This window comes from Eschscholzia californica, unplaced genomic scaffold, assembly GCF_041429995.1.
Source record: "Eschscholzia californica isolate CP2 unplaced genomic scaffold, dmEscCali1.0.p SCAF_6, whole genome shotgun sequence".
NCBI classification, from domain to species: domain Eukaryota; kingdom Viridiplantae; phylum Streptophyta; class Magnoliopsida; order Ranunculales; family Papaveraceae; genus Eschscholzia; species Eschscholzia californica.
In genome coordinates, this window is record NW_028238483.1 from 23,165,207 (window position 1) to 23,181,566 (window position 16,360).

The 16,360-nt window shown below is 36.6% G+C and overlaps 2 protein-coding genes across 2 annotated transcripts; both read left to right on the forward strand.

The window, feature by feature from the left end:
* The first annotated feature begins 1,652 nt into the window (after positions 1–1,652).
* LOC147532609 (uncharacterized) lies at positions 1,653–3,791 on the forward strand. The gene is made up of 3 exons (XM_086649975.1): positions 1,653–2,810; positions 2,892–2,961; positions 3,121–3,791. The coding sequence occupies exons 1-3, from the start codon at positions 1,653–1,655 to the stop codon at positions 3,789–3,791; spliced, it is 1,899 nt and encodes a 632-aa protein (XP_086506101.1).
* Positions 3,792–9,913: 6,122 nt separating this feature from the next.
* Positions 9,914–16,252, forward strand: LOC147532610 (putative boron transporter 2). The gene is made up of 12 exons (XM_086647813.1): positions 9,914–11,675; positions 11,882–11,964; positions 12,048–12,240; positions 12,351–12,489; positions 12,582–12,747; positions 13,215–13,381; positions 13,511–13,684; positions 13,833–13,928; positions 14,364–14,501; positions 14,600–14,919; positions 15,339–15,603; positions 15,716–16,252. Exons 1-12 carry the CDS (start codon positions 11,572–11,574, stop codon positions 16,001–16,003), a joined length of 2,133 nt encoding a protein of 710 aa, XP_086503939.1. The 5' UTR covers positions 9,914–11,571; the 3' UTR covers positions 16,004–16,252.
* Positions 16,253–16,360: the final 108 nt, after the last annotated feature.

A 16,360-nucleotide genomic window follows, 5' to 3' on the forward strand; every position in this document is an offset into this window, starting at 1 on the left:
TCAAACATATTTGACAAAAAATCATAAGAGCTTCTCTTGGATACCCACAGTTAATATAACAAGTCAAAATTAAAGTCCACGAAATCACATCTCTAATAGAAAATTCATCAAACACCTTCTGTGCACCTTGAATAAACTTACATTTCGCATACATTTGTAATATTACAAACTCAAAAGCTTATCTTCCCCAAACTAATTTTGTTAACATGATTAAAGATGTTAAAAAATCGCGGTGGTATAATTTTTTTTTTTCGGATCAGAGAATGATGAAAGTTCTTGGTGTGTTTTATAATGTTAATATTAGTGGCACTCCAGAAGAGATGATGGAGAAGGATGATGATAATGTTATTATGTCTGACTTGAAGAAGGCAATTAAAAAGAGAGAAAGTCGGGTGGCTCACAATTTCCAACCTAGACATTTGATGATCCCGATCTTCTGTCTCTGAAAAAGATTAAACAACAACCTTGGTTGATGAGAAAACCTAACTACACATCTGATCTCTCTTTTCTCTCTCTCTCTCTCTCTCTTTTTCTCGATTTTTTTTAAGTGCAGTACTCCCAAAACTGGTTCCCTATTGTATTGAAAGTAAAGTTAGAGAGAGAAAGTATCATCCCTTGAGAGATGAATAACAATGGCGGGAGGTCAACAACTATTGAAGAAAACCGCAGCTGCATGTTGTCTCAGCCTGATTCGGTGGTGGCTAGAGTTTTGAATTTGTTGTTAGGAAGCAGAATCAGGAAGAAGAAGAAGAAAAACCTAATTGTTTTAGGGTTTTTTGAAAGAGAACAAATAAGGGAATTTTGGGAAGGAAAGAAAAGGAAAATGAAAAAAAGATTACTCGATATACAAACATTAAATCCTAATCCCACTACGTTGCTGGTTGAATCTAATTTACAAGAACAGATCGTTTACTTGGAGGAAACCCAACGTATCAAAGCGGAACAGAGGTCGAGATTGAAATGGGCTGAAAATGGTGACAGAAATACTAAAGCATTCCGTGTATCAATGTCACAACGGAGGAAAAAAAATACTATTACTCATCTGAAAACCTCGACGGGCCCTGAAGTAACCTTAGAAAAGGAAATAAACGACGAACTTCAGGCTCACTTTCAGAATCTGTTAGAAGAGGAACCAGTAGATTTACCCCCAACGAAAATTCTAAATGCTTACAGAATCATCAAGGATCAAAATCTTGACTACATCTCAAGGAAACCTGACGCGGAGGAAATCAAGCAGGTTGTCATGGCTATGGGCACTTCCAAAAGTCCAGGGTCGGACGGTCTTTCATGTCATTTTTTCCAACACAACTGGGACATTATTGGGACAGACTTGGTAAGTTATATACAATAGATCTTTACGGCTGGTTCTTTTGGTTCAAGTTTAAACCACACAACCATAACCCTCATTCCCAAAGTCAGATCTCCGAGTACAGCCTCAGATTTTTTACCGATTGCTCTGTTTAATTCCGTTTACAAATTCATCTCGAAGATCATAGCCAATGGAATTAGACTTTTCTTAGAAGAGTGTATCTCATGGAACCAGAACGCTTTTGTTCTGGAAAGACAAATTCTGGATAATATTATTGTAACCTAAGAATTACACCACTCGATGAATAACTCGCACACAAAAAAAAAGAGGATTTGTTCTGAAAATGGATATGGCAAAGGCATATGACCAAGTTAGCTGGTATTTTCTTGAGAAGGTTCTCAAGGCTACGGGTTTCAATGAATTGATCTTGCACCTTATTATGCAATGCGTGACCACTCCTAGATTCAACATCTCTGTCAACGGGAGTCTTTTTGGGGACTTTACTTCATCCCGTGGTCTTAGGCAAGGGTGTCCTCTGTCACCCTACTTGTTTATTCTCATGGCCCAGTCACTTTCCTTTTTGATTAGCAGTTACGAGGTACAAGAAAAATATAAAGGTTATAAAGCAAACAAAAATTGTCCTTCGATCTACCATCTGTTATTTGCGGATGATCTAGTTCTGTTTGGCTATTCAATGGTCTCCTTTATTGATTCCATCAAAGAACTCCTTTATACTTACACTTCCTTCTCAGGTCAGGCGATCAACTTCAACAAGTCTTCTATTTTCTCTGGTTCTCATGTGCTTCAAGATATGATTAACTTATTCATATCAACCCTCCAAACACCTATGATGGAAGATCAGGCAAAATATTTAGGAGCTCTTATCCTTAAACCAGGGAACAAAATTAATTCATACGATTGGATAATAGATAAATTCAATAAAACTCCATCAGGCTGGAAGCAAAAGTTGGTATCTCAATCTGGTCGAACAGTTCTCATCAAATTTGTTCTAAATTCTTATTGTTCTTATCCATTTCACATTCAGAAGATTCCAAAACATGTCATAAATCAACTCGAAACATTAGAGCGTGATTTCTGGTGGGGTCATTACTCAGAACATCATAAAATTCATTTCTTACATTGGGATTTAATTAGTTGTCCTAAAGATCAAGGAGGAATGGGAATCAAGAAATTAGAATATGTCAACGATTCTCTTCTAGCCAAAACAGTGTGGAGGCTCATAACTAACCCAAATGCTATTTGGGTCCAAATCATCAAGGGCAAGTACTATAACAAAGAAGACTTTTGGTCTAGCAACAACAATAAACCTCATACACCATTTTGGAATTCTATATTACAAGTCAATGATATTATACATCAGAATAGTTTATGGTTAGTAAGTGATGGTACAAGCATCAACATTAAATCAGATCCATGGGTTCCTAATATTACAAATCAAATACCACATTTAATTATGAATCTTCCTACACATATTCAAAGGGTATCAGACTTGATCAACCAAGACACCAAGACTTGGAAATATGATATAATCAATTAGTACTTTGATCATTCTACCTCAAAGGCAATCTCAGAAATAACCATACCATCTTCTCGTAATAGCGACATGTTAGTTTGGCAAAATACTCCTACAGGTAAGTTTTCGACCAAATCCTTTTACACTACTATGCTTATTAATCATTCTATCAATCACAACAATATCACTTTTCCATGGAAAAAATTTTGGAACAAAAAGGATATGGAACCGAAAATTTAACTTTTCATTTGGCGTCTTATACATGATGGATTGGCAGTACTTCACAACATAGGTAAAAAAATCCAGTCTATAAATCAGATATGTATATTATGCCAGAATGAAGAAGAAACTATTATACATTTATTTGGGGAGTGCAACAACTTCAAATCTTTAATTCAACAGGCAAGTAATGATATCAGAATCCATGCAACTACAGATCCTATCGCAACTCTTCAACTTTTACTAGAACTAGGAGATAAAAACAAAGAAATCTGGTTAGAATATACATATATCCTCTGGTTCTGGTGGAAGGCAAGGAATGAGAGATATTTCAACTCCAAACAGACAGAGATCTCCACGATTCTTCATCGCACTTCCATTTCTCTAAGGTATTGTCTTTCTCAACCCTCTAACCACCATTATATTAACGATACAGTGCAAGTAAGAACCCGTGAACCACCACCAACAGGAACGACGAAAGTAAACGTTAATGGAGCATTCACATCAAATAAAGCTTCAGCAAGTGCAATAGCTAGATTAATAACAGGAAAGATTGTCGCTCAAAGACTCAAAAACCTCACTCCTCTCTCTCCTCTAAACAGTGAACTGGAGGCTTTTAGGTTGGGTGTTGAATTAGGCGAAGATTTAGGGTTGGTAAGGTTTATAGTGGAAGGGGATTCGTTCCTGATCGTTCAATATTTAACGAATGGACTGGATCATATCCCTTAGAGAATGTTAGACGAAATCCTAGACTTTCGTGAAAAGATATCTCAACTGCACGTGTCGGTTAAATATTGTTATAGATCATGCAACGATCTGGCACATGTCTTGGCATCCTCATCTAGTCCTTATAATTAGCTAAATACTATTTATAGCCTTCTGTTAACTTTTATTACTTTTCAGTCCCTATATAAACTAAGTGGGTTGTTTATGTATTTCTATTTTTGAATGCAAGGTTTATTTCGAAAAAAAAAAGAAAAAAGAAAAGGAAAATGACCTTATTGATAATTATCAATATTATTTCATACTTTACATACTTTTACACATAAAGTTTTGGTAACTTCTACCTATTAAAAAAAAATCTAGGTTTTTTGGTTATTGTGATAAGTTTTTCTACCTAAATAGTCATTTTCCCTTACTAATTTGAATGAGAAAACAGACATGGTTTTATATATACTCCGCTAATGTACCATATCAAACTCTTCAAACCTTGTCGCTAACTGCCTAAAGCAACCGCTTTAGACGTTTTGGGTCAGGGTCGGCCATGCTGATAGCTCTGTTGGAAACAGAGCCGATTTTGGCTCGACCCGACTCGTCAAACTCAGAAACAAAATGCACCATTGCGTTAGTCTCGTCGAGCTCTTAAATTTAGAGCCAAGAATCACTCGAATCCGATTCCGGATGAATGAGAAATTCAAGTTTGAAGTTTGCAAGAAGTTCGGTTAAATTAGGGAATAGAACGTCAAAGTGGATAAGTCAATTTGGTGGCCATTTGCGCGAAACGAGCACATCCAGATATGGATGCCTCGCGTTCGATGCGCGGGATTTTGCGCGATCTAACGGTAGCGCTATTAGGTCCTCGGGACGATTTCAGGATGCTCCCAGAAGCGTTGGATCTGAGCGATCCAACGGCACGGGTCTTTTCCGTGTCGGGACAGCGTCGGGATTTGAATAAAACTCAATCTAACGGTCACGGTATCCATCTGTTGGGCACGCTTCGGTATCCATCTAAGGGTTCGCGTTTAGCGCGAGATTTTGAGAGAAATCCAATGGTCCAGATTTCCGCCGACTCTAAACTTGATTCAGACTTCAAGCTTAGTCCCTAATTCCGAACAGTTGTGTCTTTTAACCCCAACAGACATATGTACCCATTCAACTCCTATATAAACAACCCAAAACCATTCCAATTCATATCAATTTTATTTTCTTCTAGCAATTAGTATTCTGGTGTGTCTGGAATATCTTATTGCGAAGTAATTCTAGTATATTCTGGTGTGTCTGGAATATTTAGAAAAAGGAAGAAAGAAGTTTCGAGTGAAGTTAGAATTCTAAAGCGTCTAGAAGATCCAAGTCATTATCTTCTTCTCTTCTCTTCTAACAATTAGTATTCTGGTGTGTCTGGAATATCTAATTGGGAAGTAATTCTAGTATCTCTAAAAAAAGAAAGTAAGAAGCTTTGAGCGAACTTATAATCTTAAAGCGTCTAGAAGATCCAATCGCATCAGTTCAAGATCTCCTATTATTTACGAAGGTTCGCCCGCTTTCAGACTATAGAAGTATCATCTTAAAATTCTGAAAGGATAGTCCTTGTATCCCGAAGGCATACACCCTAACGTTTGGTACTGTTACGGGGTTCTTAAGAAAAGAGAATTTATTCTCGCCTCGACTCCATTATCTTTTGTCTATCTCGATTAATCCGAAAGAAGGAATTACTAATAAAATCTATATTCGCTTATCGTTTATCTCAATATAACTTAGAGAAAGGAAGTTCCCTACTTCAACCCAGACTCTGGCTTAATCAAGATCAGACAGAGTTAAAATGAACTCAAACCATAATTAGAAGAACAACAAGCTCTTGGCTTCTCGTTGGGACCTTCCAGGTTCCACCTAAAAATGATAAGGCTCAGGACTAGATAGAAACCCTACCTCCCCCAATAAAATACTATAAAGATTCTCAAACGTTCATCTTGCTCCCTTTTTAAAAGGGGAGTTAGGTCAAACATGGTTCCAAATTGCCTAATAAAATCATGAAAATTATGTTAGTTCTTAGGTCTTCGCATTAATTTTGTCAATTAATTTGTTGTTGGCTTTACCTGGAAGTGCATGGCAATCATTGATAGCTAGGACTGAACTTGAAACTTGAAAGCCCGTGCAAACCGAACTTCATTGTTTAGAGTGAAGTTAAACTACTACTCGGATGTGTCAAGTCTCCATTAAGATTTTTGTTTTCAGATGATATTGTTCAAATCCTCTATTCAAAGCACATTTTTGCGGTAAGACTTTAAAAACTTAAAAGTTACTTAAAGCATTTCCAATGGGACACTCAAATTTCACCAATTAAAGTGTCACATATGACTTTTTAGAGTTTTTATTAAAAAGATTTCTTCAATAAGACATTTAATTAGACACTATTATGAGGTGTATACATTTATTATAAAAAGTCTCAAGAGAGACACTCTAAAATTAGAGTGTTTTCTTAAGAGCATCCCCAATGGGACACTCGAATTCTAAAACTTCGATTTATAAAGATCTTGTTAAATAAAACTATTCCAACAAGACACTCTACCAAACACTCTATGATGATGTGGATCATTTATTAACAGAGGCTCTCTAAGTACCACCACTCCTACAATTTTACATTTAGACGGCTCTTACAAAAAAAATCTTCGTACTATTTTATATTAACATGCAAAAATTATTATATACCTGTAGTTTGTGGGTGGGCCATAAACCAAAAATTGAAGTGGGTGTCCTTTCTTCTTTTTGGTCTCCTTTTCAATTGTTAGGTGTTTAAGCCGATTGAGTTTTTTTTTTTTTTTTTTGTTGAAATATTTAAGCCGATTGAGTTGCTTTTCCACCAAATAAGTTTTCACAAAATAAATGTATAATAGCGTAAAAATCTCGGTGTCTTCTTTGGAAACACTGCAACTACACATAATAACAATGTTTTAAATAATCGTTATGACCGGCTTAATATTGTTATTAATTTGTCGATTATATTAGAAACCTATTGTTTTTGTCATGAAATTGAATTAGGACATATATTTCTTTGTGTTGCTTTAACTTATACATTCGGACACTAGTTGTAAAAGTCATATGTTTACCATATAATTGCTCTTAAAAACTATTTAAACTAAGTTTACTTTACTTACACCACCAATTATATGATATAGTTCAATGATGTCATGTGAATGCATGCCCCCATGGGCCATGGCTATAATATTATAAGTCATCCATGTCTATCTGTGTCATTGGAAGATTGAGCTCATCTATCATGACGATTTAGGTTGTTTTTTTATTGAAATAAATTTAGGTTTTGTTTGTGTCTTTTAAAATGTAGTGTTGACATTGAATGGAAACAAATGAAAGTTTTTTATTGAAATAAATTTAGGTTGTAGTTTGTGGCTTTTAAAATGTAGTGTTGACATTAAATGGAAACAAATTGAACAACTACTGAGTTGCTTACAATCCAAAAGACATCTTCAATCCAACATAGTAAAAGTTAGTTAGGTGTAATTCTAAATGCCAGAAGGAATTGTCTATGGTACACATTTGCAAGTCAATACACCTAAGAGTATCTCCAATAGAGAACTTAAAACAATAATAAGCCAATAGATAACTTAATAAACCATAGCCATAGCATTAAGAAGAAGAAGAGTTAGTTACAAAGTTGCTATGATGGGAAGAAAAACAGTTACGAAAACAAGAGAAACATGAAGAGCCTGAGTTCCTACAATTTATAACAGCTTTATGGGCTTTGCTATTCAACTTTCTATTTACATAAACAAAAGATATGGATTTTAAAAGATGAGGATTGGATCTTGATGTCTTTTGCTAGATGTTTTGCTGTCCAGTGGAGCAAGTTCTTGTTTTCCATCAAAAAGTTGTTAAGATTGAGAGAGTCCCCTTTCAAAATGAGATTAGCAAACCCATGGTTCTTTGCCCACAAAATTCCCATCAAGGCAGCTTCACTTTCACCTTCATCTACTGATCTGTTTGAGGAGACTTTAGCTTCTCCTGCGAGCTGGATACCTGCATGATCATGAACCACAAAAGCCAAACCAGATTTTAAAGTTTTATGATTGAAGGATGCATCATAGTTGATCTTGATAGTCCCTGGAGGTGGAGGTTGCCAGTAGGTTGGAATTGCTGAGGACAATGGGTATGCTTTAAGGTTTCTGGTTTGGATTTGAATGTAGACTTTTGAATCTAGGACAAGAGAGTTTATGTTTAAGTTATGTCCTTTGAAGATGATATCACATCTTTTTTCCACAAGTGCCAAAGAGCAGTGGAGACAAGTTCTAGGGGGGTCAGTGATGTAGATTTGTTTGTGTTTGGGTCTAAGTGTAAGAGATCATTGAACCATGAGGTGAAATTGAGGTGGTTACTCTGATGGTTTAGGTTTGGGAAGGTTTGTTGGAGGAAAACTTTGGTAATTGGACAAAGATGATAGAAGTGTATTGGGCTTTCCTCAGCAAAGGAGCAAAGTAGGCATAAGGGGGAAACATTTGGTATCATTCTAGACAGTTTGCTATTAACAGGGAGAATGTTTTGGGCTAACCTCCAGAGGAAAAGTTTTATTCTGGGGTGAATTCTTAAGTTCCATAAAGGTTTCCAGACAGCAGGAGGTGAAATGTGTGGGTTAGTGATATTGGTGTTAGGAAGTGTGGGTGTGATGTGTTGGTTGTGTATGAGATACTTATAATAAGAGGAGACAGTGTATGTTCCTGATTGTGAGAGCTCCCATTTTTGTGAATCCACACTTGCTTTGAGAGGAATAGATTTGATTCTTGATTTAGTGCTTTCTGAGAAAAGAAGATCCAGAGCATTTCCATCCCAATCCCAATTACTAGAGATTAGTTGGGAGACAAAAATAAAGCCAAAGTGATTTGATGGAGGCTCCAAGCACTTTATTCTTGGAATCCAGTGATCAGACCAGATGTTTACACTGGTTCCATCTCCAATATCCCAGATAATGTGTTCATTAATAGCTTCTTGATTCTTTTGAATTGTTTTCCTAAGCCAGGAGCTGTTGCTGCTAAGTCTGTGTGAGGGATATTTGGCATTCATAAAATTGACCCAAGGAGAGGTTGGATCAATTTTTGCTGTCCAATTCAACTTACTTCTAAGAGCAAGATTATCTAGAGTGATGTTTCTGAATCCTAGCCCTCCTAATGATTTAGGCTTACATATAGGAGGTGAATATCTTTTCTCCTTCTCTCATGGGTTTAGATTTATCTCCACAATTTTATTTCAGACGGTTCAGATTTGTTTTCGGAGAATCTAATGGTTGGGATAATCCAAGGGATAAAAACAAAGAGGAAAAAGAAAATGCATGTTTTCCAAAGTTTCCACAAATCCACTCTCATCTCCTTCCCACTCCTCATTTATGTCTGCGCCTTTCTCTCTTAGGCACTTCCACCCTCTTACCATTTCATCTTCATACTCGATCTACTTCTCTCTTACTCTCCATGGTACTCTTATCTTTCTCTCTTTTTCTGCTTTTCTCACACAACTCAATGTGTAACAAATGTATTCTTTTTTTGAGAAACAACTTACTTAAATTTGTGAAGGCATGGTCGCTACTTTGTTTAGGTTCAACGACCTTTTCTAATCTTACTGTTGAATCATTGGTCTAAGTCTATTTTAACAGCAAAATGATTGACACCAACCGACAGAAACCATTATTTGCATCATCCTAGTATATTGTTTTTTTTTTTTTTCTAATACAAACATCTCAAAGTAGGTATACCTACAATCACCTTCGAGCTAATTCTCATGGTCAGAGCACTTAATAACACTGCATGTAGGGTAGCAACCGCCTTGGCCTCAACTCCGACCTGACTCCAACTCCGACCTAGACCCAGACCCAGACCCAGACCCAGGCAGACTTTAACCCACCCCTAACAAAATTACTACTATGGCTATTTTGATTTTTTTAGTTGTTGAGGAACTTTCTCTCAAGAGGTATATGTTCTTGGGAGATTTTATAGGGCCCCCTCATTTTTGTTAAAAGGCCTCCCCTCAGTGATAATTTAGCAAGTAAAATGGTTCTTGGGGAGGCCTTTTAATAAAATTGGGGAGGCCTTATAAAATTTCCCTATGTTCTTTGGGTTGCTGTCACATTTTATGTCTGCCCCTCACCTCACTTTTTATGCAACTACCACAATAGTCCAATTTTTCACATCAGTTTAAGATGACTATATATAAACCTAACTACTATAAATTTTGATCTTAATCTTAATTTTAGTATTCCTTTTTTTGTACTGAATAGCTCACTTGGCTTTTGTTCATTTGAAACGTCTCTCTCTCTCTCTCTCTTACTTCTCAAATCACACTAAAAGATTTGTAAGTATATATAATGCTTTGTCACCATACACTTTCTTCACCCAAAATATACTTCCCATCTGCACATTGTTTCTCTTAATCCCATTGTCTTGTTTCTCTCTCATATTTGCACAAACAAAACAAACCCTTCTGGTACATGTAAACCTACTTCAATCCTTCTGTATTTCATCTACCCTTTCTGTTATTATCCTTCATTTTACTTCTCATATTATGTAACTGAAGATTTTTGCTGTTTTTCTTCTTCATTAAGTTCTCAAATTCCTGATTTCTTAAAAAGGGTATTCTTCTAAATCATGTAATTTGGAAGTTCCAGTTACTTGTTTACCTTGTTTTTAAGTAATGCTCATTTATATTAAGTTGTTATAAATCTAGTCAAGTATGCTACTGATCATGGGTTGTCGTTAATTTTTTACTCTGTTGGATCATTAGGGTTTTCTGATTGATGTTCTTGTTGTTCTAAACCATATATCCTTCAGTTTATGATCATGGGTTCTCGCTAATTTTACTCTGTTGGATCATTAGTGCGTTGTAATTGATGTTCAAGTTTGTCTAAAACCTTTCAGACTTCAGTCTATGATCATGGGTTCTCGCTAATTTACTGTTCGAAATCATTAGGGCTTCTAGTTGATGTTGAAGTTGTTCTAAAACCTTCCGATCTTCAGTTTATGATCATGGGTTTTCGCTAATTTCGCAGTTTTCTTGTTTTTGGAACTCTAATTTGAATCTGATTTCTGATAGTTTATATCAATCATGTAAGCAATCTCTCACTCTCTGATGCACTTCTGTTTTCCTGCAAATTTTGGATTAGGTTGTTTTTAGAATCAGTTCATGTTTAGTAGCCCATCTGATAGTTGAAAAAGCTTTAAAAATGTATCTGAATTCTGTCCAAATCGTTCGTTAATTGAGTTTCGAAGCAGATGGCCAGTGTTCGTTAAATTTTGTTAACTTCTAATCTCCTTACTGTGATGAATTTTGCTCGTCAGTGTTGTTTATTGTGTTCAAGTAAGGAAATCAAGTAAGCTATTGAGATCAATTTTATCATACTAATTTGATTACCTTGTTCATCTCAGCTTAACAATACACATACCCAATTCTTTCATTTTTTTTCCTATAAAATGTAAAAATACATATCTACATAGAGTATTTCATGGGCCAATTCAAGGGTCTTTTTATATACTGAAAGCAATGAATTACCATACTATTCCCTTTCTCCAAAAAACTTCGATGATCAAGAAATCCTCTATATATGCCCATAGTTTATCCGTGTGTTAGGTTCATGCTTGTGTAAGTATCGGTTACGGCCTCTCGAGCCCCATGAGTCTGTCTTTTACGTCTGTGTGTTGAGTGTCCATTTCGTCTGCATTTCGCATATTTCTGTCTGTTGTACTTGTGGGTTTTTATTATCTACAAAAGAAAGAAGAAAGCTTAAATTCGGTCAATTATGGAAGAAACATTTGTACCTTTTCGTGGGATCAAGAATGATATTCAAGGAAGACTTCTCTGCTACAAACAAGATTGGACTAGTGGTTTTGGTGCCGGTTTCAGGTTAGCCAAATGATTCTTACATTGGATTTATCTTGCTTTAGTTACTTGAACAATTCATACTTCTTCCAGATTATGGGTTTTCCTGATTCTTATCGTCTAGCCATATCGTCAGATTACATTTTAGTGAACTAAATGTTTTACGTGATTACGTTCTAGTTTGATTTACAAATTTCAATCATATGTATGATATTGTTTTCATTATTCAGAATCCTGGCTCCCACAACGTACATATTCTTTGCTTCAGCAATCCCAGTTATATCTTTCGGAGAACAATTGGACAGGAATACAAGTAGGGAAAGCTCAAATACTTCTACGATTTTTTCCTGCATGCTTTAATGAATTCTTTTGATAAGATATGTGTATATGTTTCAGATGGAACATTAACTGCTGTTCAAACACTTGCATCCACGGCTCTTTGTGGCATTATACACTCCATTATTGGAGGTCAACCACTTCTTATACTTGGGGTTGCTGAACCAACGGTTCTGATGTATACTTTCTTATTCAAATTTGCTAAGGATAGAAAAGATTTGGGGGAGCCTCTCTTCTTAGCATGGACTGGATGGTACATTTTCCGTTTCGCCTATAACTAATGTTTCATGAAAATGTCTAGAATCTAGATAACCACAACCTTGTGGGATATTGATTGGATTTTGTATCTTGGTATGATTTCAGGGTTTGTGTATGGACCTCGGTCTTGCTGTTCTTGTTAGCGATTCTGGGTGCTTGTTCCATTATCAATAGGTTTACTCGTGTTGCTGGTGAACTATTTGGGCTGCTTATTGCTATGCTTTTTATGCAACAGGCTATCAAGGTGATGGTGTATTATGTTTCTTTCTAGGGTGATTAATATTAACCATTATATATTTTCATCATTGTAAAGCTAATATATATTGCATTTATTAGGGACTGGTGGACGAGTTTCGTATACCACAGAGAGAAGACCCTAATCAGACAGCATTTCTACCCTCATGGAGGTTTGGGAATGGAATGTTTGCACTGGTTCTGTCCTTCGGGCTTCTTCTGACTGCACTAAGAAGCCGGAAAGCTAGATCTTGGCGCTACGGATCAGGTATATGCCTGTATGTTTATACATCGGATTAAAGGGATTTTAAGATATAATCAAAATCGGGTAATTGATTATATTTTGCTCAATCAATGACAGTATGCTTAAGAGTTAAATTCCATAAATGTTTTTTTTTTGTTCCTAATTTCTTCTTATGTCTTTATAAGTTATATGATTAACGATTTTCACGAGCTATAGTATATAAAAGGGTTGTTTCCCAAATGACTCCCTAGGGAAGAGTTGACTATGTGGGAATTGAAAAGAGGACATTAGAAAAGGACGGGAAAGTCTTTAAAAAGTTAACAGTCAATGGACAGGAAAGTAGAAAAGGGGGTCATTTGGGTATTTTCAATAAACTAGGGGGTAGGCAGGAAGCTGGTCATAAACTAGGAAGCCATTTGGGAAATAACCCTATGTAAAATTATATCATTTTTCCTGAGGTGCTTAACTATAAACATGGTTTGGAATTGTAGGAGGTTTACGAGGAGTTATTGCAGATTATGGTGTCCCATTGATGGTGCTTGTCTGGAGCGCTGTATCTTATATACCAGTGAAAGATGTTCCAAGAGGAATCCCGAGGCGCCTGTTCAGCCCTAATCCATGGTCTCCTGGTGCATACTCAAACTGGACTGTCATAAAGGTATTTGCCATATAAATGTGTTCGATTTCGATATACTAGGTTTCGATCTAATTTCATTGTTGATATGACAAAACGCGAAGGAAATTTTCCGAACCTTCAATAGAATCTTATGGTTTATTGGCTGGACAGCAAATGCTGGATGTGCCAGTGATATATATAATTGGAGCATTTATCCCAGCCACAATGATAGCGGTTCTATACTACTTTGATCATAGTGTTGCATCTCAACTCGCTCAACAAAAAGAGTTCAATCTTAAGAAGCCACCTTCTTTCCATTATGACCTTCTTCTTTTGGGATTTCTGGTACTCAATTCAACGCTTACTTATTGTTTAAATCAAATAGTGCTATACTATTATGCAAAATTATAAACAGAACATGAAGGTGACACCTTTTTTTACCATGCGTCGTATATCTCATCTTTCTTCATCTTTTTGTTTTGGGTGCATGCAGACCTTATTATGTGGTCTTATCGGCATTCCTCCTTCCAATGGTGTTATACCTCAATCCCCAATGCACACAAAAAACTTAGCTACTCTGAAGCATCAGGCAAGTCATTATTTTTCTTAAACAGTAAGATCAGCACCCTGCTTCCGCAGATTTTTCTATTACGATGAATTGCCGAAACAATAGCTGATCCAATAGCTGCTTCAGCGGCGACAATAGCTATAACTAAAATCGGGAGTAGAGAGACGCACGTTACTACCCATCCACCCAGTCGGCTTCACAGGCTCACAGCTAAGACACTGTCTATGTGAGCCGAACCACTAGTCGGGCTAGCACGACCTATTATTTTGTCAGGTATAGTAGGTTGGGTTAACCTATCCATTAGGGTGTTATATATAATTATGTAAACCAGCTCTCCTAGGAAAAGTTTTTGATCCCGTCCTAGTATAAAAACTTCTTTCCAAGATGGTTACTTATCTAGCTTGAGACCATGAGACATCTTTTTTCTGTCGGTAACTAAATGAGGTCACATAACAGCTTTTGCGCAATAAGCTCGTTTCATCAGCTCGGACAAGTATTAGTAAAAATGCAAGCTTGGGTCAGTTGTACAGTAGAATGCAAGAAGCATACAAGGGAATGCAGACTCCATTGGTCTATCAAACTCCACCAGGTCTGGTAAGTAAGTGGTGCTTGATAAATGAAATATAATTGTAAAAATATTAGTTGTTAATAAACAATTAACAATCCCTAATTCTTTTTTTGTTTTTGAGTAGGGACTGAAAGAGTTAAAAGAATCGACTGTCCAGTTGGCTTCAAGTACTGGCTATATAGATGCTCCTGTTGATGAGAGTGTGTTTGATGTAGATAAAGATATTGATGATCTGTTACCGATTGAGGTTAAGGAACAGCGTGTCAGCAATTTGCTTCAATCTATCATGGTTGGTGGTTGTGTTGCTGCAATGCCTTTTTTGAAGAGAATCCCAACTTCCGTTCTTTGGGGATACTTTGCTTACATGGCCATTGAGAGCTTGCCGGGGAACCAGTTCTGGGAGAGGATATTATTACTTTTCACTGCTCCAAGCCGAAGATATAAGTGAGTATTTTGATCACTTGTTGTGTGAGAATAGTACCACATGGACAAAGGGAATCTCCTGACAAAGACTACAATATCTTTGGTCTCTGCACCATTGCCAGTCCTTTTTGAGCTGAATGTCTGCGATCTAAACATAGTATCAGAGCTAGGCCCTAACATGATAGTCCTAACTGTCACATGTGCTCCAAGTCACCCAACAAAAAGATTTGTGTTAGGCTTAAAAAAACATGTGAGGGGGCTGTGTGAGAATAGTCGCACATGGACCCAAAAGTCTCCTGACCTAGAATATAATATCTAGGGCCTCTCCAATTATTTCATTTGGTTCAAAGTTGGAGCTCCTCAAACTTAACACCTTGGATGATTTTTTCTATTCTTAAATTCTTACTTACCTACTAATGTTTGTTTCTTTTATCAATCAGAGTGTTGGAGAAGAATCACGGAACACTTGTCGAAACTGTACCATTCAAAGCTATTGTTACCTTCACCTTATTCCAGACTGTCTACTTGCTTCTTTGTTTCGGAATCACTTGGATTCCACTTGCCGGTGTCCTTTTCCCGCTATTGATTATGCTTCTAGTTCCCGTTAGACAGTACATCCTCCCTAAGTTTTTCAAAGCTGTCCATCTTCAGGACTTGGATGCTGCAGAATATGAAGAAGCTTCTGTAGTAACTTTCGCATTAGATGTAATGTTCTTAGAAGCTTTGCTTCTTCATATCACATATTGAAAGCGAGACTGGCTTTTGCTAAGAATCGCTTAAAAGTGCGGGTACTAACTTAGTGATATTTATGTTGTAGGATGGAGATCCTCCAAGGAAGATTGCGCTTATTGACAGTGCTGAAATGCTGGATGAGATTGTTACTCGAAGCCGTGGTGAGATCCGCCATACCTATAGTCCAAAGGTATCAAGTTCAACTCCTTCACAAGATGATGCTTTGCCACATCGACCATACAATCGCAGTGTGAGTGTGCTAAAAGGCGAATGGAGCCCACATTTCATGGACGCGGGATCTGAAATAAAACAAACAGCCAGTCCACGGGCTCCCAAGCTCGGAGAAAGTTCTCGTGGTTCAACATCACGATAGAAAAAATCAGGAAGAACCCAAAGGAAAAAACAAGAAATTCCATATGTTTTTTTGCTTTTCAGTAATGCTCGAGAGGTCCGTTATTAATCCTATATATGTGAGTAGTCTAGTGTTATTTAATTTTCTTGTGCATCTTAGAGCAATTAAGTTTGGTTTACTGTATTTTATATTAGGAAGGCATCCGGTTTGTTGTGGTTTGAACTTTTCGTTTATTTTGGTAATAAAGTGGGCAGAGGAACTTGACTATAATATTTTCTTATACCGTTACAGTTCTGTTTATTTTACATTTTTTTCTCACAGATTGTTTTTGAAACTTGATATCTCGATCTTTAGGGCTTGCGTAATCTGTTACTAATA